Here is a 22,047-nt window from a genome sequence, read left to right as displayed (position 1 = left end):
ACACTGGTTTAAATGTAACTTAGATATTGGGTGTCACTATGTAAAAAAAAAAGCGCTTTGAGTCACTAGAGAAAAGCGCTATATAAATATAATTCACTTCACTTCATTTCCCTAAGAGCCATATAATCTTGTTTTTTTTTACACTGAACGCAACTAAACGTGTGCATTTTTAAGTAAGACCAACATTTCCAGAGTATACTAGGTCTCTCATATTTTGTAATAACATTGTTATTCTGAAGCTAACTGTGGAGGGGGCGTGGCCTGCGGGCCTGCAGCAAAGCAGGATGTTGCCAGGACCAGCCTCGAAATCAGCGACAGGTGCGAAGATAGCCCATCTGGGCCTTGTTATCGAATCACCTGTCGCTCTGTTATAAGCAGCAGCCAGGAGGAGAGACAGGGTTGGGGCTGGAGCCAGAGCGCGAGTGAGGACGAGAGAGAAAAAGACAATTGCTGGAAAGCAACTGGGAGAAAAATAAAATAAAACAATATTGTAACCCTAAAACCGGCTCTTGGTGGTCTGAAGAACCCCCAGGAGGGCAAGCCTCACACTAACCAATAATAAATAAATTACTTCTTACCATTAATGCAACTTCTTGAACATAATAAAGCATGAGAATGTTTTATATTTCGAACGTTATTTTAACACTGTGATTACCACCGGAATTATTCATTACTTATCGTGTTAACCAATGTCAGCTCAGATTTATCCGAGAGCCAGATCTGGCTCGCGAGCCATGGGTTCCCTACCCCTGTTCTAGAAACTTAAACTGCAGCTCATCTCGCTCATAGTTGAGGTGAAGGCTAATTAGCTTTTAGCGTTACGTTAGCTCATTTTGCTGTGTTTGTGTGTGTGTGTGTGTGTGTGTGTGTGTGTGTGTGTGTGTGTGTTTGTGTGTGTGTTGTGTGTGTGCGCATGTGTGTGTGTGTATAATAAAAGTCAACTACAGACTTCCCAAATGCTGTAATAAATTAAGCATGATGAGTTGACTTGAAACTGTTTAATGTTGCACTTTTTATATGTAGAAGAAAGGTTTTGTCATCTTATTTAATCAAAGCAACAACTTGAGGCAGTTTAATGTGGATTAACGTGGGTAGAATTATTATAATGTTCCCAATGTTAAAAGGATTAAGCCATTGTTTACAAATTTGGTAAAAAAAAAAATTATTTTGTTGTTTTCTTACTGTACCGAAAATTAACCGAACCGTGACCTCTAAACCAAGGTACGTACCGAACCGAAATTTTTGTGTATCGTTACTATACTATACATACTATATATATATTTTTCCTGTCGCACACTATCTGCAAACTTGCTTTAAAAAAAAAGTCATGTTTAGCGTAGCATATTCACACATTTAAAAACAATACGTTTTTTTATATCTGACTATAAAACTGAAGATCAGAAATACTGTTCTTTGTCCAGATGACAATTTGCAAAGACCACCCGGGCCCTTGTGTGCGTTATCAGGAGAAGGGGGGGGAGTCTTCCTCGTTCTGCGTCGATGAGATGTTGCCACCAGTAGAGCCCAAATTCACCAGATGGCCTTGGTTGTGATCCTTGGATTCTTTTTCACTCTTCTCACGATCCTCCTGGCCAGCACAGGTATCACTTTTGGCATCCCACCACGTCCTCGTGAGATTTTCCACCATGCGAAACAGCTTGCTTTTTTTTTTTTTTAAATAATACTTTGCACTGTAGCTACTGGAATTTTCAAACATTAGCCCTTTCCTGACCTGTGAGCAGCCACAGTACACAGCCACAGGTCCTCAGTAGAGATGTTTGGTAATATCAGACTGCCGATATTATCGTCCGATAAACGCTTTAAAATGTAATATGGGAAATTATCAGTATCTGTTTCAAAAATTAAAATTTCTGAATTTTTAAAACTCCGCTGTACCGAGTGGTTCACAGACGTAGGGAGACGTAAAGAGCGCCAATAAACCTTGAAGGCGCTGTCTTTGCGTGCCAGCCCAATCACATAATATCTGCGGCCTTTCACACACACAAGTGAATGCAATGCATACTTGGTCAACAGCCATACAGGTTACACTGAGAGTAGTCGTATAAACAACTTTAATCACTGTTACAAATATGCGCCACACTGTGAACCCACACCAAACAAGAATGACAAACACATTTCGGGAGAACATCCGCACCGTAACACAACATAAACACAACAGAACTCCCTTGCAGCACTAACTCTTCTGGGACGCTACAATATACTTGATTTTGCCCAAGAAGCGCAAGTTGAAAACCCATTTTTTTAGGCTTTTGCCGCATGTTTTATATTATCTGCTTGATATAAATATTTTTTTTATCGACATTTAGAACAAAACTTTTTCTCCTGGGGCTCGTTTGAGTGCAAAAAGCGATGTTGCAAATCCCTGGATTCTCCTTGCATCCCGGGGGAGGAGAAAGAAAATCCACAACTGCTAGGTAAATTCTGCATTTTGAAATCCTAGAAGACACTGCGAGAGGTCCCTTGTGTGGAGAGTTGTTAACTCAAGTTTGTAGAAAAATTGCATCTGGAAGAAGGGCCAATGGATGGCCCACCCATGCTCTTTGGTACAGGAGGAATCACATTCAGAAACACGAGCAGTGGTTTTGACTTCATTGCCCAATCACATGATAGCTACGGCCTTTCACACACACAAGGGAAGGCAACGCATACTTGGTCAACAGCCATACAGGTTACACTGAGAGTAGTCATACAAACAACTTAATCACAGTTACAATTATGCGCCACACTGTGAACCCACACCAAACAAGAATAACAAACACATTTAGCGAGAACATCCGCACCGTAACACAACAGAACCCCATTGCATCTTCTGGGATGCTACAATACCCTCCCCCCCCCCGTTACCCTCTCCGCCACAACCTGCTCATGCCCCAAATTCCAAGCTGCGGTTTTCAATCAATCAATCAATGTTTATTTATATAGCCCCAAATCACAAATGTCTCAAAGGACTGCACAAATAATTACGACTACAACATCCTCGGAAGAACCCACAAAAGGGCAAGGAAAACTCACACCCAGTGGGCAGGGAGAATTCACATCCAGTGGGACGCCAGTGACAATGGTGACTAGGAGAAACCTTGGAGAGGACCTCAGATGTGGGCAGCCCCCCCCCCCCACCCCCACCCCCCCCCCCCCCCACCCCTCTAGGGGACCGAAAGCAATGGATGTCGAGCGGGTCTAACATGATACTGTGAAAGTTCTATCCATAGTGGCTCCAACACAGCCGCGAGAGTTCAGTTCAAGCGGATCCAAGACAGCAGCGAGAGTCCCGTCCACAGGAAACCATCTCAAGCGGATCAGCAGCGTAGAGATGTCCCCAACCGATACAGGCGAGCGGTCCATCCTGGGTCTCGACTCTGGACAGCCAGTACTTCATCCAAGGTCATCGGACCGGACCCCCTCCACAAGGGAGGGGGGGACATAGGAGAAAGAAAAGAAGCGGCAGATCAACTGGTCTAAAATGGAGGTCTATTTAAAGGCTAGAGTATACAGATGAGTTTTGAGGCACGTTCAAAAAAAATAATGCACTTTGTGACTTCAATAATAAATATGGCAGTGCCATGTTGGCATTTTTTTCCATAACTTAAGTTGATTTATTTTGGAAAACCTAGTTACATTTTTTAATGCATCCAGCGGGGCATCACAAAGAAATTAGGCATAACTATCTAGTAATTCCACGACTGTATGTATCTGTATCGGTCGATATCGGAATCGGTAATTAAGAGTTGGACAATATCGGAGATTGGCAAAAAAGCCATTATCGGACATCTCTAGTCCTCAGTGATTTTTTTTTTTTGTCTTAGCCATGACTGTCCACAAACCAACTGAAGAGAGCCGCTGTTGTTTTTCACCTGTTGAGTTGATTACAACAACTGAATCAGGGTAATCAAGATGCGTTAGAAGAGCTTGGACTATTTGGAATGGTATAAAACTTTGGATTTTCCCACGGACTGTGACAGTTTGCAAAGGGTACAAATAATTTTGGACCCCAGTTTGTTGTGATTACTTACAGATGTCCAGTGTTCTCTAGTAAGCAAAACATATTCACATCCAGTCTCTATTTGCAAGTTGTTGCTGTTGTTTGTGTTGTACAGTTGTTTTGTCCTTGCTGTAATTGTGCCTCTTCTTGGAGGACTTGGTCTTCACAGATGTTAGATGTCCCGAATGTGGTGGCTAGAGATGCGCGGTTTGTGGTCTCATCCGCGGAGTCGGGCGGGTGACATGACGAAAAAATAGATATTAAATAGATTCGGGCGGGTGGCGGTTGAACAATTTGGAAATATATCATATACACGGTTCTGAGATGGGTAATTTTTACTGTTCAAAGAGCCATTTTGGACTTGTGTCACAAAGCAAAGAAGATACTAGTTGATGTAAACATTCTCAAGAATGTCTGCCGGCAGTCACCCAGTTAATAAGTATTAGGGGGTGCTATGAAGCCTTTGCCTTTGACGCCTTCTAGAAAATGTACAATCTACTTGCCAGTCTATCAACATGTTGTGTGTGGCTTCCACTGACACACGCACACGACTGCAAGGCATACTGGATGACACAGAGTACACTAATGGTTGTGATATAAACAATTTTAACACTATTACTAATATGCGCCACGCTGTGAAGCCACACCAAACAAGAATGACAAAACACTTTTCGGGAGAACATCCTCACAGTAACACAACATACACGCAACACAAGAAATACCCAGAATCCTTTGCATTCATGACTCTTCCTGACTATATTATTCACCCCGCTAGCACCAACCCCCCCCCCCCCCCCCCATGCGTCGGTAAGGTGGGCGGGGTTGGGGGCGCGGGGGTGTAAAATATATTCAGGAAGAGTCATGGATGCAAAGGATTCTGGGTATTTGTTGTGTTGCGTTTATGTTGTGTTACTGTGAGGATGTTCTCCCGAAATGTGTTTGTCATTCTTGTTTTGTGTGGCGCATATCAGTAAGAGTGTTAAAATTGTTTATATCACAACCATCAGTGTACTCTGTGTCACCCAGTATGCCTTTCAATCTTGTACGTGTATCTGCAAAGCTATATAAAACATGTTGCTGGCCTGGCAAACAGTTCGTACATGAAGGCGTCAAAGGCAAAGGCTTCATAGAAACGCCCTTATTCTCGTTATCTGGATGAGCACCAGCAGATATTCGCAAGAATGTTTGCGGCTCCCATTGTCTTCTTTACTCTGTGAAACGGGTCTAAATAGCTATTTGAGTGATAAAGGTTGTCGACCCCTGATATACAACAACGGGTGGGCGGCGGGCGGTTGCGGTTTTGATAAAATGTGGGTTCAGGTGGATGGCGGGTGGATGACGACTTAAGTGATGCGGTTGCGGATAATTGCCTATCCGCGCATCTCTAGTATATAAACATATATATATATATGTATGTATATATATATATATATATATATATGTATGTATATATATATATATATATATGTATGTATATGTGTGTGTGTATGTATATGCGTGTGTATATGTGTGTGTGTATGTATATGCGTGTGTGTGTGTGTATGTGTGTATGTCTGTATGTATATGTATGTATGTATATGTGTGTATGTATGTATGTATGTATGTATATGTGTGTGTATATATATATATATATTTGTATGTATATATATGTAGTATATATACTGTATATATATATGTATATGTTTGTGTATATATATATATATATATATATATATATATATATATATATATATATATATATATATATATATATATATATATATATATATATATATGTCTAAAGTGGAAATGAGAGTGCCACAGCGCGATGTGTTCAAAGCACAATACGTAAAATGGCAGGTTTTACGTTGGGTCGAGGGGGAGGAGCCGCATCCCCACTTTACTGTGTATCTCTTGCTTGATCGGCCTTGGTATAAACCATTTGCTTGCCTAACAGAATTGCTGTTGCGACGTCCAGTGGAAACATTAAGTTTCCATCCATCCATCCATTTTCTACCGCTTATTCCCTTTCGGGGTCGCGGGGGGCGCTGGCGCCTATCTCAGCTACAATCGGGCAGAAGGCGGGGTACACCCTGGACAAAAAATGCAGCTCATTTACAATTAGCAACTGTGTCTCGCAGAGCCCCTTAAGCCCTCTTATGGGTCTCATCCGACCCGTGGGCCACATGTTTGTTGTCACTGGTACCGTGTCAATACATTCAGGGAGTGTGCCACACACTCACTGGGACTTCATTGTCATGTTCATCATCAGACTTTCTCTCTTTTTAGACAGAGTTTGCTTTCTTGATGCACTGGCACCCTTAAAAAGCACACAAGTTAAGATCACTTGTCAATGCTCACTGAACTAAAGTTTTGTCCGACTTCAAAAGTGTCTTTTTACTCTAAGAAAATTCTATAAATCTTCACTAACAGGACATTGAACGTTGTGTTACAGGGACGGGCGAAAGCGGCAAGAGCACCTTTATCAAGCAGATGAGGATCATCCATGGCGCCGGTTACTCTGACGAGGACAAGAGGGGCTTTATCAGGCTCGTTTACCAAAATATTTTCACCTCCATGCAGGCCATGATCCGGGCCACAGAGAACCTAAAGATCCCCTACAAATTCGAACAGAACCGGGTAAGCGGTGACTTCATTCTCACTAAAAGGTGAAAACAATGAGGCTATTATTGATCAACAGCAATTCTCAATTCCAGCCCTCAGAGGGCCTGCCTGGTCTCTTATTGTCAAACTCTAATTGAGGACTGATTGACTCTTGGGATACGTGCTGATTGTGGTTCTCCTTTTTTTTTTAAATTATGTTTTTCTTTAGAAGGGCAGAAAAGTGTTTCTAATCAAAAGTGATATAAGATACGTCTGGTATTTGAAAAAAGATTTGTACCCAACCAGCAGCTGTGTAAAATCCTGTTATAGGATTATAATGGAACATAATAAGGATTCCTTTTAGGCCCGACCTCTTTGACAGGAAACCTTTGACAAAATGGTGTGGCCTGTGCTTGAGTTAGGACTGGCTTTAAAAAACATAGTGGATCCCCGAATATTCACAATTCATCGGTATTTACATTTAGAGATGTCCGATAATGGCTTTTTTTGCCGATATTCGATATTGCCCAACTGTCAATTACCGATTCCGATATATACAGTTGTGGAATGAACACATTATTATGCCTAATTTTGTTGTGATGCCCCGCTGGATTCATTAAACAATGTAACAAGGTTTAACAAAATAAATCAACTCAAGTTATGAAAAAAAAATGCCAACATGGCACTGCCATATTTAATATTAAAGTGACAAAGTGCATTATTTTTTTTAACATGCCTCAAAACAGCAGGAGCAGCTTGGAATTTAGGACATGCTCTCCCTGAGAGAGCATGAGGAGGATGAGGTGGGCGGGGTTGGTGGGGGGTATGTATATTGTAGCGTCCCGGAAGTGTTAGTGCTGCAAGGGGTTCTGGGTATTTGTTCTGTTGTGTTTATGTTGTGTTACGGCAGGGGTAGGAAACCTATGGCTCTTTTGATGACTACATATGGCTCTCAGATAATTATATTTATATAGCGCTTTTCTCTAGTGACTCAAAGCGCTTTACAAAGTGACACCCAATATCTAAGTTACATTTAAACCAGTGTGGGTGGCAATGGGGGCAGGTGTGTAAAGGGTCTTGCCCAAGGACACAACAGCAGTGACTAGGATGGCGGAAGCGGGAATCGAACCCGGAACCCTCAGCTTGCTAGCACGGTCACTCTACCAACCGAGCTATGATGAGTAACCGTGTAATACTCTTCCATATCAGTAGGTGGCAGTCGGTAGCTAATTGCTTTGTAGATGTGGGAAACAGCGGGAGGCAGAGTGCAGGTAAAAAGATGTCTAATTCTTAAACCAGGGGTAGGGAACCTATGGCTCTAGAGCCAGATGACTGCATATGGCTCTCAAAAAAATCTTAGCTGACATTGCTTAACACGATAAGTAATGAATAATTCCGCTGGTAATCACAGTTTCAAAAATAACGTTCAAATTATAAAACATTCTCATGCATTTTAATCCAACCATCCGTTCAAGATGTCGCATTAATGGTAAGAAATATTATATGTATTATTGGTTAACTTTTATAATAACAATGTTGTTAAAAAGAATGAGACTTATTATACTGTACAAATGTTGGTCGTACTTAAAAATGCACAAATTTAGTTGTATTCAGTGTTGAAAAATGTTATATGGCTCTTACGGAAATACATTGTGAAATATTTGTCTTTCATGGCTCTCTCAGCCAAAAAGGTTCCCGACCCCTGTGTTACGGTATGGATGTTCTCCCGAAATGTGTTTGTCATTCTTGTTTGGCGTGGGTTCATAGTGCGGTGCATATTTGTAACAGTGTTAAAGTTGTTTATACGGCCACCCTCAGTGTGACCTGTATGGCTGTTGACCAAGTATGCCTTGCATTCACTTGTGTGTGTGAAAAGCCCTTGATATTACGTGATTGGGCCGGCAAGGATTATTTTTAAAGTTAAAGTACCAATGATTATCACACACACACTATGTGTGTCCTCTGCATTTGACCCATCCCCCTGATCACCCCCTGGGAGGTGAGGGGAGCAGTGGGCAGCAGCGGTGCCGCGCCCTGGAATCATTTATGGTGATTTAATCCCAAATTCCAACCCTTGATGCTGAGTGCCAAGCAGGGAGGTAGAGGGTCCCCCTTTTTATAGTCCTTGACTCGGTCAGGGTTTGAACTCACAACCTACCGATCTCAGGGCGGACACTCTAACCACTAGGCCACTGAGTAGTTCTGTACTACTCCCTACGTCTGTGTACCACTCAGTACAGCGGCGTTTTAAAAAGTCATAAATATTACTTTTTGAAACCGATACCGATAATTTCCGATATTACATTTTGAAGCATTTATCGGCCGAAATTGCGTTGAAATTGTTCCAGATCGGCTAGCGACTATTAGCATTAGCACTAGCGCACCTGGAAGGGTCTACGCATTTGGGGGTGAAGTTTTCTTTTGACCGATATAATCGGTCATCTCTATTAACATTGCATTGGACATTGGTCCAAAAATTTCCACTGATCAGTATCGGACGGTTTACGTGAAAAACTCTAAATAATAACTTTCAATTCCATTCACAAAAAGCCGATCCTTGCTGGCTGACCTTTTATTTATTTGTGACAGAAGCAACTAACTGTGTTTCCATACACAGTTCATAAGGATCACCTCCATTGCAGCAAATAAACTACATTTAATACAAAATAACATTACTGGAGGACTGGAGTCTACAGACCGAGTAAGAAATGACAGGAGTAGACAAGAAAGTATGCTATTTGCTACGTTATCTTGAAATAAGGGACATGGGAGGAGTTTGAGGAAAGCATGGAAAACGACTATCGGATGGCTTCCAAGCGATTCTGGACCACCATCTGCCGCCTCAAGAGTGGGAAGCAGTGCACTGTCAACGCCGTGTATGGTGGGGGTGGTTTGCTGCGGACCGTGACTTGGGATGTTGTGGATCGGTGGAGGGAATACTTCAAAGACCTCCTCTATCCCACCTACACGACTTCCTATGAGGAAGCAGTGTCTGGGGAATCTCTGGTGGGGTCTCCTAGGTTGTTGAAAAGCACCTTGGTGCCAGAGGTGGATAAGATCGGGCCAGAGTTCCTTAAGGATCTGGATGTTGTGGGGCTGTCCTGGTTGACAAGACTCTGTAGCATACCGTAGACTTTGGGGGCGGTACGTCTGGATTGGCAGACATGGGTGGTGGTTCCTCTCTTTAACAAGGGGAACCAGAGGGTGTGTTCCAAGTATTGTGGGATTACAGTCCAAGTCAGAGTCCCTGTTTCTCGCCGAGAAAAAGATGGCTTGCCATCTCTAGATAGATAGATAGATAGATAGTACTTTATTGATTCCTTCAGGAGAGTTCCTTCAGGAAAATTAAAATTCCAGCAGCAGTGTACAGAGTTGAGATGGATTTAAATAAAAGTAAAAAGTAAATAATGGGGGTTTAAATGGAAATAAAATAGGGAAATATTACAATAAGAATAAAAACTAAAAAGCAACAAAGGGAATAGCAATATAACAGTAAAATAAGAATATAACAAGACAAAGTAGGCAGTAGTGACCATGTTATGAAAAACGCATTGCACTGTTATTGTTTTGCATCCCCTGTCATCCTAGTACCCCCCCGCCCCCCGCCCCCCGCCCCAGAGAGGAGTTGTACAGTCTAATGGTGTGTGGGACAAAGGAGTTTTTGAGTCTATTAGTCCTGCACTTGGGATGAAGCAGTCTAGAACTGAACAGGCTCCTCTGGCTACTGATAACGCTATGCAGAGGGTGACTGGCATCATCCAGGATGCTCACTAGTTTGTCAACAGTCCTCTTCTTTGCCACCGTCACCAGTGAGTCCAGTTTCATTCCGATTACAGAACCGGCCCGCCTGATCAGTTTCTCAAGTCTGGAGCTGTCCTTTTTAGATGTACTGCCCCCCCCAGCACACTACCATGTAGAACAGAACACTGGCAACCACAGACTGGTAGTACATCCACAGGAGTTTTTTGCAGATGTTGAAGGAGTGCAGTCTCCTGAGGAAGTACAGCCTGCTTTGTCCTTTCTTGTACTGGTGGTCCGTGTTGACAGTCCAGTCCAGCTTATTGTCCACCCAAACCCCGAGGTACTTGAATGAGTCCACGGTCTGTACCTCAACTCCCTCGATCACAATAGGTTGTGACCGTGGACTCGACCTCCCAAAGTCAATGACCAGCTCCTTGGTCTTTGATGGATTGAGCTGCAAGAGGTTCGTGTGGCACCAGACAACAAAGTCCCTCACCAGATTCCGAAACTCCTCCTCTCTGCCGTCCCTGATGCACCCGACGATGGCTGTGTCATCCGCGTACTTCTGGATGTGACACATCTCTGAGTTGTAGCAGAAGTCAGCGGTGTACAGGGTGAAGAGAAGAGGGGCCAGCACCGTTCCCTATCTCTAATCTCTAAATCTCTAGTTTGGGGAGGAGATTTTTCCCCAAGTGGAGGAGTTCAAGTACCTCAGAGTCTTGTTCACTAGTGAGAGAAGAGTGGATCGTGAGATCGACAGGCGGATTGGTGCGGCATGTGCAGTGATGGGGACCCTGTATCAATCCGTCGTGGTAAAGGGACTGAGCCGGAAAGCATAACTCTAAATTTACCGCTCGATCAACGTTTCTGTCCTCACCTATTGTCATGAGTTTTGAGTTGGGACCGAAAGGACAAGGTCACGGGTACATGTGGCCAAAAGGAGTTTCCTAAATCGGGTGGAACCAGATGAGGATCTGTCATTCGGGAGGAACCAGATGAGGGAGTGTGGGCGTCTGGTCAGGATGTTGTCCCCCAGATACCTCCCTGGGGAGGTGTTTAGGGCACATCCAGCCGACAGAAGGCCACGGGGAAGACCCAGGACATGTAGGAAAGACTTGTCACCTAGCTAACCTGGAAACGCCTCGGGATCCCCTAGGAGGAACTAGAGAAAGTTGCTGAGGAGAGGGAAGTCTGGGCTACTCTCCTTAGGCTGCTGCCCCCGCGACCCAACCTCGGATAAGGAGAAGACGATGGATGGATGAATTGTAGAAAATATTATAAGTATTTATTTATTTATTATAATCATTCATCTATCTTGAAAATATATATTATCAGCATCAGAACTACTTGGTATTGGATCGATACTCAAATTTAAATTGATCGGAAATCGGAGTACAACGTCAAGAGAGCTGGAGGTCTTGAAGGCGTGTAGTACCTTAAGGCTCAAATGGGGGTACGCGTACCACTGGGGGTACTTGAAAGTATGCCAAGGGGTACGTGAGATTTTTTTTAAATATTCTAAAAATAGCAACAATTCAAAAATTCTTTATAAATATTAGAGATGCACCGATTAACCGAATATATTCGGCCAAATATGGCAACAAAAAGCCACATTCGGCCTTCGGTGGAATGAGTTAAAAGCAAGGCCGAATAGTGGCGTGTGACGCAAAGACGCAATTTTTTGACGCAGTGACGCAATCAACCAACGTGCAATGTTAAATTTAAATTGTTTTATACATAGTTAGTTTCCTTCTTTTTATTCTGAAGCTGGAGTACCGTTATTGACAAATCTGTTCTGGCCTGGGATATGTTGTGTACCTGTATAAGTGTATGAGGTTACAAGCACACACTTATTGAGATTTAGTGGGGCCTCTGTTTACATTATTAGCCTGTTGTGTAGGCTACCTGTATAAGTGTAAGAGGTTACAAGCACACACTTAATTGAGATTTACTTGAGCCTTCTGTTTACATTATTAGCATATCTACTGTGGCTAAGCAGACTTTTGCCAAAAGGACAATAATTAATTTGTTGTGGGTTTATCCACTATAATGCACTTTATTTTTTTTTTGGAATGCATGTTTTGTTTGAATGAAAAAATGAAAAACTGCTTTTTTTTTTAAAAGCAAAGGCTACTGGAATATTAAAAAATGTCAATATTCAATAAAAATTTACTTTATTTGCAAAAACATGTCTAAAAATGTATTCTAGGCTATTGATGCAATATAAAAAAGTTGTGAAAAACTGCATTAATTATTCGGTATTTGGTTTTCGGCCTTCGCCAAGCGCTCCAATTTTATTCGGTTTCGGCTTCGGCCACAAATTTTCATTTCGGTGCATCCCTAATAAATATATTTATTGAGTAATACAACAAAATATGAATGTAAGTTCATAAACTGTGAGAAAAAATAAAATAGCTTGATTTTTTGTAGACATGTTCCATAAATATTGATGTTAAAGATTTATTTTGTTTGTGAAGAAATGTTTAGAATGAAGTTGATGAATCCAGGTGGAGCTCTATTACAATCCCCAAAGAAGGCATTTTAAATTGATTATTATAAATCTTTATTTATAATGGATTCACTTGTTTATTTTTCAACAAGTTTTTAGTTATTTTAATATCTTTTTTTCCAAATAGTTCAAGGACGACCTAGGGCTGTGCATTATGGCCTTTTTTAAATATCGCAATAGTTTTAGGCCATATCGCGATGTATATTACGATATTTTGCCTTGGCCTAGAATGAACACTTGATGCATATAATCACAGCAGTATGATGATTCTATGTGTCTACATTAAAACATTCTTCTTCATACTGCATTCATATATGCTACTTTTAAACTTTCATGCAGAGAGGGAAATCACAACTAAGTCAATTGACCAAAAGTGTATTTATTAAAGTTATTAAGCAATGCCACAAACATTCATGTCATTTCCAAAACATAAAGTGCAAGATTGTCGGAGACATTTTAAGTGTCAAATAAAAATGAGCTGCATAATTGGAAATCAACTAGTATTCGTCCTTCACTATGTGGACGTTATGAAATTCTCTTCATTCTCTAGCGAGTGACTTTTCAAATGATGCTACATATTAGCATCCATCCATCATCTTCCGCTTATCCGAGGTCGGGTCGCGGGGGCAGCAGCCTAAGCAGGGAAGCCCAGACTTCCCTATCTCCAGCAACTTCGTCTAGCTCTTCCCGGGAGATCCCGAGGCGTTCCCAGGCCAGCCGGGAGACATAGTCTTCCCAACGTGTCCTGGGTCTTCCCTGTGGCCTCCTACCAGCTGGACGTGCCCTAAACACCTCCCTAGGGAGGCGTTCGGGTGGCATCCTGACCAGATGCCCGAACCACCTCATCTGGCTCCTCTCCATGTGAAGGAGCAGCGGCTTTACTTTGAGTTCCTCCCGGATGGCAGAGCTTCTCACCCTATCTCTAAGGGAGAGACCCAAACTCATTTCGGCCGCTTGTACCCGTGATCTCATCCTTTCGGTCATGACCCAAAGCTCATGACCATAAGTGAAGATGGGAACGTAGATCGACCGGTAAATTGAGAGCTTTGCCTTCCGGCTCAGCTCCTTTTTCACCACAACGGATCTATACAAAGTCCGCATTACTGAAGACGCCGCACCGATCCGCCTGTCGATTTCACGATCCACTCTTCCCTCACTCGTGAACAAGACTCCTAGGTACTTGAACTCCTCCACTTGGGGCAGGCTCTCCTCCCCAACCCGGAGATGGCATTCCACCCTTTTCCGGGCGAGAACCATGGACTCGGACTTGGAGGTGCTGATTCTCATTCCGGTCGCTTCACACTCGGCTGCGAACCGATCCAGTGAGAGCTGAAGATCCCGGGCAGATGAAGCCATCAGGACCACATCATCTGCAAAAAGCAGAGACCTAATCCCGTGGTCACCAAACCGGATCCCCTCAACGCCTTGGCTGCGCCTAGAAATTCTGTCCGTAAAAGTTATGAACAGAATCGGTGACAAAGGACAGCCTTGGCGGAGTCCAACCCTCACTGGAGGGTTGGACTCCAAATTTTTCATTGACACCAACCCTCAGTGTCAGAGCTTGGTCCGCATTGCTGACATATTAGCAGTAATGCTCATTTTTATAGCAACGCTTTTGCCCCACACTTGACAAATTACGGTTGTCCGTTCGACATATTCCCGCTTGAAGCCGAACCACCGCCAGACTGCTGTTTTTATTGGGAATGAAGTCTTCCTTCATTTGTTACCAGATCCGCCCCTTCTTTCTCTCGTACCACTCGTACGGCTACATTAGCAGCTAACGTAGCCCAGTCTGCTACTTCTCTGCTGGGCGAGGGCGTATACGTGACGTATGATGTGACGTATATAAGTTTGTGCGCCTGCTTGTCTGCGAGAAGGAGAGACAGGAAAGAGTGAGAAGGGCCTGAAGTGTAATGCCCGCAGCTAAAAGCAACTGCGTGAGAAAGTATACTCGAATATTACCATGTTGTAATTTTCCATACGGGGACGGCGTGGCGCAGTGGCAGAGTGGCCGTGCGCAACCCGAGAGTCCCTGGTTCAATCCCCACCTAGTACCAACCTCGTCACGTCCGTTGTGTCCTGAGCAAGACACTTCACCCTTGCTCCTGATGGGTGCTGGTTAGCGCCTTGCATGGCAGCTCCCTCCTTCAGTGTGTGTGTGTGTGAATGGGTAAATGTGGAAGTAGTGTCAAAGCGCTTTGAGTACCTTGAAGGTAGAAAAGCGCTATACAAGTACAACCCATTTATATCGCACAGAGACAAACCCGCGATATATCGTACATATCGATATATCACTACAAATGAGCAATATTTTGCACTGTTATACAATTTAATAAATCAGAAACTGATGACATAGTGCCCCAAGTGGAGGAGTTCAAGTACCTAGGAGTCTTGTTCACGAGTGAGGGAAGAGTGGATCGTGAGATCGACAGGCGGATCGTTGCGGCGTCTTCAGTAATGCGGACGTTGTACCGATCCGTTGTGGTGAAGAAGGAGCTGAGCCGGAAGGCAAAGCTCTCAATTTACCGGTCGATCTACGTTCCCATCCTCACCTATGGTCATGAGCTTTGGGTCATGACCGAAAGGATAAGATCACGGGTACAAGCGGCTCAAATGAGTTTCCTCCGCCGTGTGGCGGGTCTCTCCCTTAGAGATAGGGTGAGAAGCTCTGCCATCCGGGAGGAACTCAAAGTAAAGCCGCTGCTTTTTCACATCGAGAGGAGCCAGATGAGGTGGTTCGGGCATCTGGTCAGGATGCCACCCGAACGCCTCCCTAGGGAGGTGTTTAGGGCACGTCCAACCGGTAAGAGGCCACGGGGAAGACCCAGGACACGTTGGGAAGACTATGTCTCCCGGCTGGCCTGGGAACGCCTCGGGATCCCCCGGGAAGAGCTAGACGAAGTGGCTGGGGAGAGGGAAGTCTGGGTTTCCCTGCTTAGGCTGTTGTCCCCGCGACCCGACCTCGGATAAGCGGAAGATGATGGATGGATGGATGGATGACATAGTGCTGCATTTTACTTCTTTATCTTTTTTTTTTTTTTTTCAACCAAAAATGCTTTGCTCTGATTAGGGGGTACTTGAATTTAAAAAATGTTCACAGGGGGTACATCACTGAAAAAAGGTTGAGAACCACTGCTTTAAGGCAACAGCATAATCCAGGTTTATTAGTGTCAAACATTTTTTCAATAACCCCTCAATTATGGAAGTGAAGTGAAGTGAATTATATTTATATAGCGCTTTTCTCAAGTGACTCAAAGCGCTTTACATAGTGACACCCAATATCTAAGTTACATTTAAACCAGTGTGGGTAAAGTGTCTTGCCCAAGGACACAACGGCAGTAACTAGGATGGCACAAGCGGGAATCGAACCTGCAACCCTCAAGTTGCTGGCACGGCCACTCTACCAACCGAGCTATGCCGCCCCATTACCCAACGTTTTCTATGCTTTACAAAATTAAACCCCACCCCAAAAGTATCGGGGGTCTAGTGTATTTATACACGATGACAAAATATGACTAGAATGACAACCAGCAGAGTGGAGACCTCCACCAAGGATACGGTTTAGCTCGGTTGGTAGAGTGGCCGTGCTAGCAACTTGAGGGTTGCAGGTTCGATTCCCGCTTCTGCCAACCTAGTCACTGCCGTTGTGTCCTTGGGCAAGACACTTTACTCACATGCTCCCAGTGCCACCCACACTGGTTTAAATGTAACTTAGATATTGGGTTTCACTATGTAAAAGCGCTTTGAGTCACTAGAGAAAAAGCGCTATATAAAATATAATTCACTTCATCTTTTCTCAGTCTGCTTTATTTGATAGGGGAAAAAAATAATATGTTTATTGTCCTACTCTACCTGTTGTTTACATGTTTTTGGTGATGAATATTAACAGTATTTCTTTGCAGATTTTATCGTTCACTTCAAAGTACCGTGATGGTTTAGCAGCCACTGTCCGCACTCATTTGACAAGTCGGTCAAAACAAAAACGACTTGTGTCTTGCTGCTGCAGTCGAACGCCATGCTGGTGAAAGAAGTGGACATCGAGAAGATCAACGGCTTCGACCAACATTACATCGTGGCCATCAAAACCCTGTGGGCCGACCCTGGCATCCAAGAGGCCTACGACCGCCGCCGGGAGTACCAGCTCTCAGACTCCACTAAATAGTACGTCCGTCTCTGTTTCTGTTGATTTAATGCAAATATTGTGTCTCAATGATCCCTAAAGGCACCAGTGACTCGTTGAAATACATTTTTTTGCAAAGCACCAAAAAATTAATAGATTGACTTTTTAGCTTGTTGATCAGGGTGGGCAACCTATGGTCCATGGGTCATATGCGACCCCCAACAGCATTCAAACCCAGCCCAACTGAGGACCTATTTTAACCAAAACTTTCAACTCCCCTAAGCACATGATGTTTTGCAAGGGTGTCCAAAAAATACAATTAATAAAAATCATCAAAAGTAGACTGAAAGAGCAAAGAAGTGTAATGTAACAAGAACATATTGACACAAATAACACAAAACTGACATGCAGGTGTTTTTTTTACTTTAAAGGGGTCATTATATGATTTTTATTATACATTTAAAACACTTCCTTGTGGTCTACATCAGTGGTCCCCAACCACCGGGCCGCAGAAGAAATTTTTATTTTTTTTTATTTAAAAGAAATAAAAATATCTATATTTTTTTAATTAAATCAAGATAAAAACACAATATACACTTACAATTAGTGCACCAACCACAAAAACCTCCCTTTTTCATGACAAAAACGTCCCTTTTTTCATGAAAAAAAAAAATAATAATAAAAAAAATTAATAAAAGGGCACCCCCCCCGGGCCGCGGGACAAATTATTAAGCGTTGACCGGACCGCGGATACAAAAAGGTTGGGCACCACTGGTCTACATAACATGTAATGGTGTTTTTTTGGTCAAAATTTTGCATAGATTATGTTTTACAGAGGCTTCACGGTGGCAGAGGGGTTAGTGCGTCTGCCTCACAATACGAAGTTCATGCAGTCCTGGGTTCAAATCCAGGCTCGGGATCTTTCTGTGTGGAGTTTGCATGTTCTCCCCGTGAATGCGTGGGTTCCCTCCGGGTACTCCGGCTTCCTCCCACTTCCAAAGACATGCACCTGGGGATAGGTTGATTGGCAACACTAAATTGGCCTTAGTGTGTGAATGTTGTCTGTCTATCTGTGTTGGCCCTGCGATGAGGTGGCGACTTGTCCAGGGCGTACGCCGCCTTCCGCCCGATTGTAGCTGAGATAGGCGCCAGCGCCCCCCGCGACCCCGAAAGGGAATAAGCGGTAGAAAATGAATGAATGAATGAATGTTTTACAGATCAGGTCCTTTTTATATGCCTCCACTTTGACCGCGTCTTCTTTTTTTTTTTTATAGTTTAGATTCAATATTTTTGTGACTTATGCAGATCCCAAATACACAACCGCAGGCACCAATAGGTAAGAAAAATTGTTTTGCATAACAGGGCCCCTTCAACACAGCCATTGCTCAAAAAATAATAAAAATGTTTAATTGCCGGGACAGATATCAAGCTGATTTGTCGAGTGTAAAAATAATATATATTGATTAGGTTTGCAAAAAAATCGATTCACATCCAAATCGCGATTCTATATCGATGCAGAATGTTGAAAAATAGGTTGAAAAAAAATTTATCATTTTGACTTTTTTTTTTTTAATTAAAATATATTTAAATAAAATACTTTTTTCAAGCAATCTCCATGTAACCGAAAGAGCTTTTGTCACCTAGGTGGCGACTTGTCCAGGGTGTACCCCGCCTTCCGCCCGATTGTAGCAGAGATAGGCGCCAGCGCCCTCCGCGACCCCGAAAGGGAATAAGCGGTAGAAAATGGATGGATGGATAGAATTATTATACCAAATAATTAAGGCTGTCAAAGTTAACGCAATAATAACGCGTTTACTGTAAATTCCTTCAAAGGCGATCATTTTTTTTAAACGCATGATTTGAGTAAGGCCGTTCAGTTAGTGTTGAGCCACGAGCTCAATTATAGCAAGCAGAAATGCACAAAGGAATGGGGACCTTATGGAATTGGCAGATCAAAGGCCATGGCAAGTCCTTCTCTGGGAAATAAAAAATAATTTTACCTTCAATCGCCGTGAACCGACATCGTTGGAGTGAACGCCTGCTGGCGGGCTTTGTCGCTTGTAAAGATGATTAGTTTCACCTCCATGTTTACGTTAAAGTTGAGTGCATTAAAAACAAAAAATTTAGATTGTTACTATAACTGCTTTATCCAATCCACTTTATTTATATAGCACATTTAAACAACAATAAAGTTTCCAAAGTGCTGCACAGCCATGTTAAAAACAATATTATGCTCCACCAATGACTGAATAAAACAAAAAATGAATAAAAATAAAACCAATAAAAACAATATAAAAACAAATATGATTAAAAACTATTTTAAAGGGTAAAATCAATTAAAACAGTAAAATAAAAATAAAAGTGTATAAAAAACACAGAGGACCACACAACTCACGTAGTGTTAAAAGCCAAACAATAAAAGTGGGTCTTAAGACGAGACTTAAAACACTCCACTGTGGAAGCAGTTTGAAGATGGAGCGGCAAAATGTTCCAGAGCTTAGGGCCGACCACAGAGAAGGCCCTGTCTCCCCTGGTCTTAAGTCTGGTCTTGGGCACCACGAGCTGGAACTGGCTCTCGGACCTCAGAGCGCGCGCAGGGATGTAAATTTGGATGAGGTCCGAGATATATTGAGGTGCCAGTCAATGTAAAGATTTAAAAACAAACAGCAAAGTTTTAAAATCAATTCTAAAATGAACATGGAGCCAGTGCAAACTCTGAAGAATTAGGGTTATATGCTGGCGTTTCCTGGCCCCTGTTAAAAGTCGTGCTGCCGCGTTCTGGACTAACTGCAACCGGGAGAGAGCTATTTGGCTAATGCCAGCATAAAGTGCATTGCAGTAATCCAGGCCACTTGAAATAAAAGCATGCACGACTTGTTCAAAATGGTTAAAAGATAAAAACGGTTTAACCTTTACTAAAAGACGAAGGTGATAAAAACACGATTTTAAAACGCCATTGACTTGTTTGTCTAGTTTAAAATCTTTAGTAAGAAGGAATTGAAACTAAGCAAGAAAAAAGACGGTAGACAGGAAGTCTAGAGTGACTTGTACTACATGTAACGTACAGAATATCATAAACATTTATTCAGGTAGAAATATCACACATTACGTTACCAATCGTCTTTGACAATCAAACAATCCACATTTTGTGTCAATAATGCGTGAACATGACGTAGACCCTCTCCTGAATGCAAGTGCTCTTACAGCAGGAATGCAAAAATACACAATCTGGCAAGACACCCACACACTATAGATCATGTTTTGTTCTCTTTAAAAGCGTGGTTATTTCCTTTTTGCGTCGTTTTGGTGTTGAAAAAGGCATAATGTTTTAAATAACATTCAATTAAAGCAAACTAATTGTCCAGTCATGGGAATATGAACTTGAAAATGATCTGTCTAGGCCAGGGGTAGGGAACCTATGGCTCTAGAGCCAGATGTGGCTCTTTTGCTGACTGCATCTGGCTCTCAGATAAATCTTAGCTGACATTGCTTAACACGATAAGTAATGAATAATTCCGCTGGTAGTGTCAAAAATAACGTTCAAAATATCAAACATTCTCATGCATTTTCACCCATCCATCCGGTTTCTACCGCACCTGTTCAAGAAGTCGCATTATTGGTATGAAGTATTTCATTTATTGTTGGTTAGCCTCAGACTAACAATGTTATTAAAAAGAATAAGAGACTTTTTGAACTCTAAAAATGTTGGTCTTTCTTAATAATTCACATATATAGTTGTATTCAGTGTTTAAATTTTTTTTTTCAAAATTTAATGGCTCTCACAGAAATACTTTTAAAAATATTTGGCTTGCATGGCTCTCTCAGCCAAAAAGGTTCCCGACCCCTGGTCTAGGCTACGCTTATTAGTGACGAAAAATTATAGTCATCCGCGGTATCTTGATTGATTGTGATTTAACTACAAACAAACTGCGAATAATTGTAATTAAATGTTTTCATTATTTGACAGCCCTACAAATATTACATTGGGCGAATCGGTTCCAATCAAGAATCTATTCTGAATCAAATCGTCACCCCAGGAATCAGAATTGGATCAAATCGTTAGGTGCCTAAAGATTCACACCCATAATATCGATGTATGACTTATTTTTATGAGGGTGCGCCTTTTGGATCTCCGAAACCTTTAAAGCCGGATTTTTTTTTTTTTTTTTAAACTGTCATTGTTCAAAAAATATTAATGAAGCAAAAGCCATCTTGTTATGAATGATTTAAGGCCCCAATTACTTCACATCATCCATTCAATTTTTTAACAAATGTTTAGTGGAAAATATTCCATATTTAGATTTTGCCGTAAAAAACAGTTTTTTGGGGGTAGGGAACCTATGGCTCAGGAGCCAGATGTGGTTCTTTTGTTGACTGCATCCGGCTCTCAGGTAAAATCTGAGCTGACTCTGCTTAACACGATAAATAATGAATAATTCCACTTGTAATCAGTGTTAAAAATGATGTTCAAAATATAAAACATCCTCGTGCATTTTTAATCCGTCCATCCGTTTTCTACCGCAGCCGTTTAAGAAGCTGCGTTGATGGTAAGAAGTTATTTATTTATTATTGGTTAGTGTGGGGCTTGCCCTCCTGGGAGTTCTTCAGACCACCAAGAACTAACATGAGACCCTGTTACAGGGTTACAGTATTGTTTAATTTTTCAATAAGTCTCTCAGTTGCTTTCCAGCAATTGTCTTTATCTCTTTCGTTCTGGCTCGCGCTCTGGCTCCTGCACCAACCCCGTCTCTCCTCCTGGCTGCTGCTTATAACATAGCGACAGGTGATTAGGTAACAAGGCCCAGGTGGGCCCTCTACGCACCTGTCGCTGATTTCGAGGCCGGTCCTGGCAACACCCCGCTTTGCTGCAGGCCACGCCCCCTCCACAGTTAGCTTCAGAATAACAATGTTATTACAAAGAATAAGAGACCTATTATACTCTTAAAAATGTTAGTCTTACTTAAAAATGCACACGTTTAGTTGTGTTCAAGGTGAAAAAAATATTTTACGGCTCTTACGGAAATACATTTTAAAATATTTGGCTTTTTGGCTCTCTCAGCCAAAAAGGTTCCCGACCCCTGTATTATACTCTTA

General features: G+C 42.3%; 1 protein-coding gene across 3 annotated transcripts in view; it reads left to right on the top strand.

Annotated features, from left to right (window-relative positions):
- LOC133550102 (guanine nucleotide-binding protein G(q) subunit alpha) overlaps window positions 1–22,047 on the top strand; it is a 105,261-nt gene that overhangs the window by 59,064 nt on the left and 24,150 nt on the right. For all 3 annotated transcript variants that reach the window (XR_009806233.1, XM_061896175.1, XM_061896176.1), the window contains exons 2-3: window positions 6,435–6,619; window positions 16,840–16,994. Coding sequence is in view for 2 of the 3 variants with exons in the window: in XM_061896175.1 (XP_061752159.1) it covers window positions 6,435–6,619; window positions 16,840–16,994 (340 nt within the window). In the remaining variant the exon portion in view is untranslated. The remainder of the gene's footprint in view (window positions 1–6,434; window positions 6,620–16,839; window positions 16,995–22,047) is intronic.

Source organism: Nerophis ophidion, linkage group LG03, assembly GCF_033978795.1.
Source record: "Nerophis ophidion isolate RoL-2023_Sa linkage group LG03, RoL_Noph_v1.0, whole genome shotgun sequence".
In the NCBI taxonomy this organism is placed as follows: domain Eukaryota; kingdom Metazoa; phylum Chordata; class Actinopteri; order Syngnathiformes; family Syngnathidae; genus Nerophis; species Nerophis ophidion.
The sequence above is the reverse complement of the archived record's forward strand: the minus strand, read 5'-3'. Positions and strand labels throughout refer to the sequence as shown.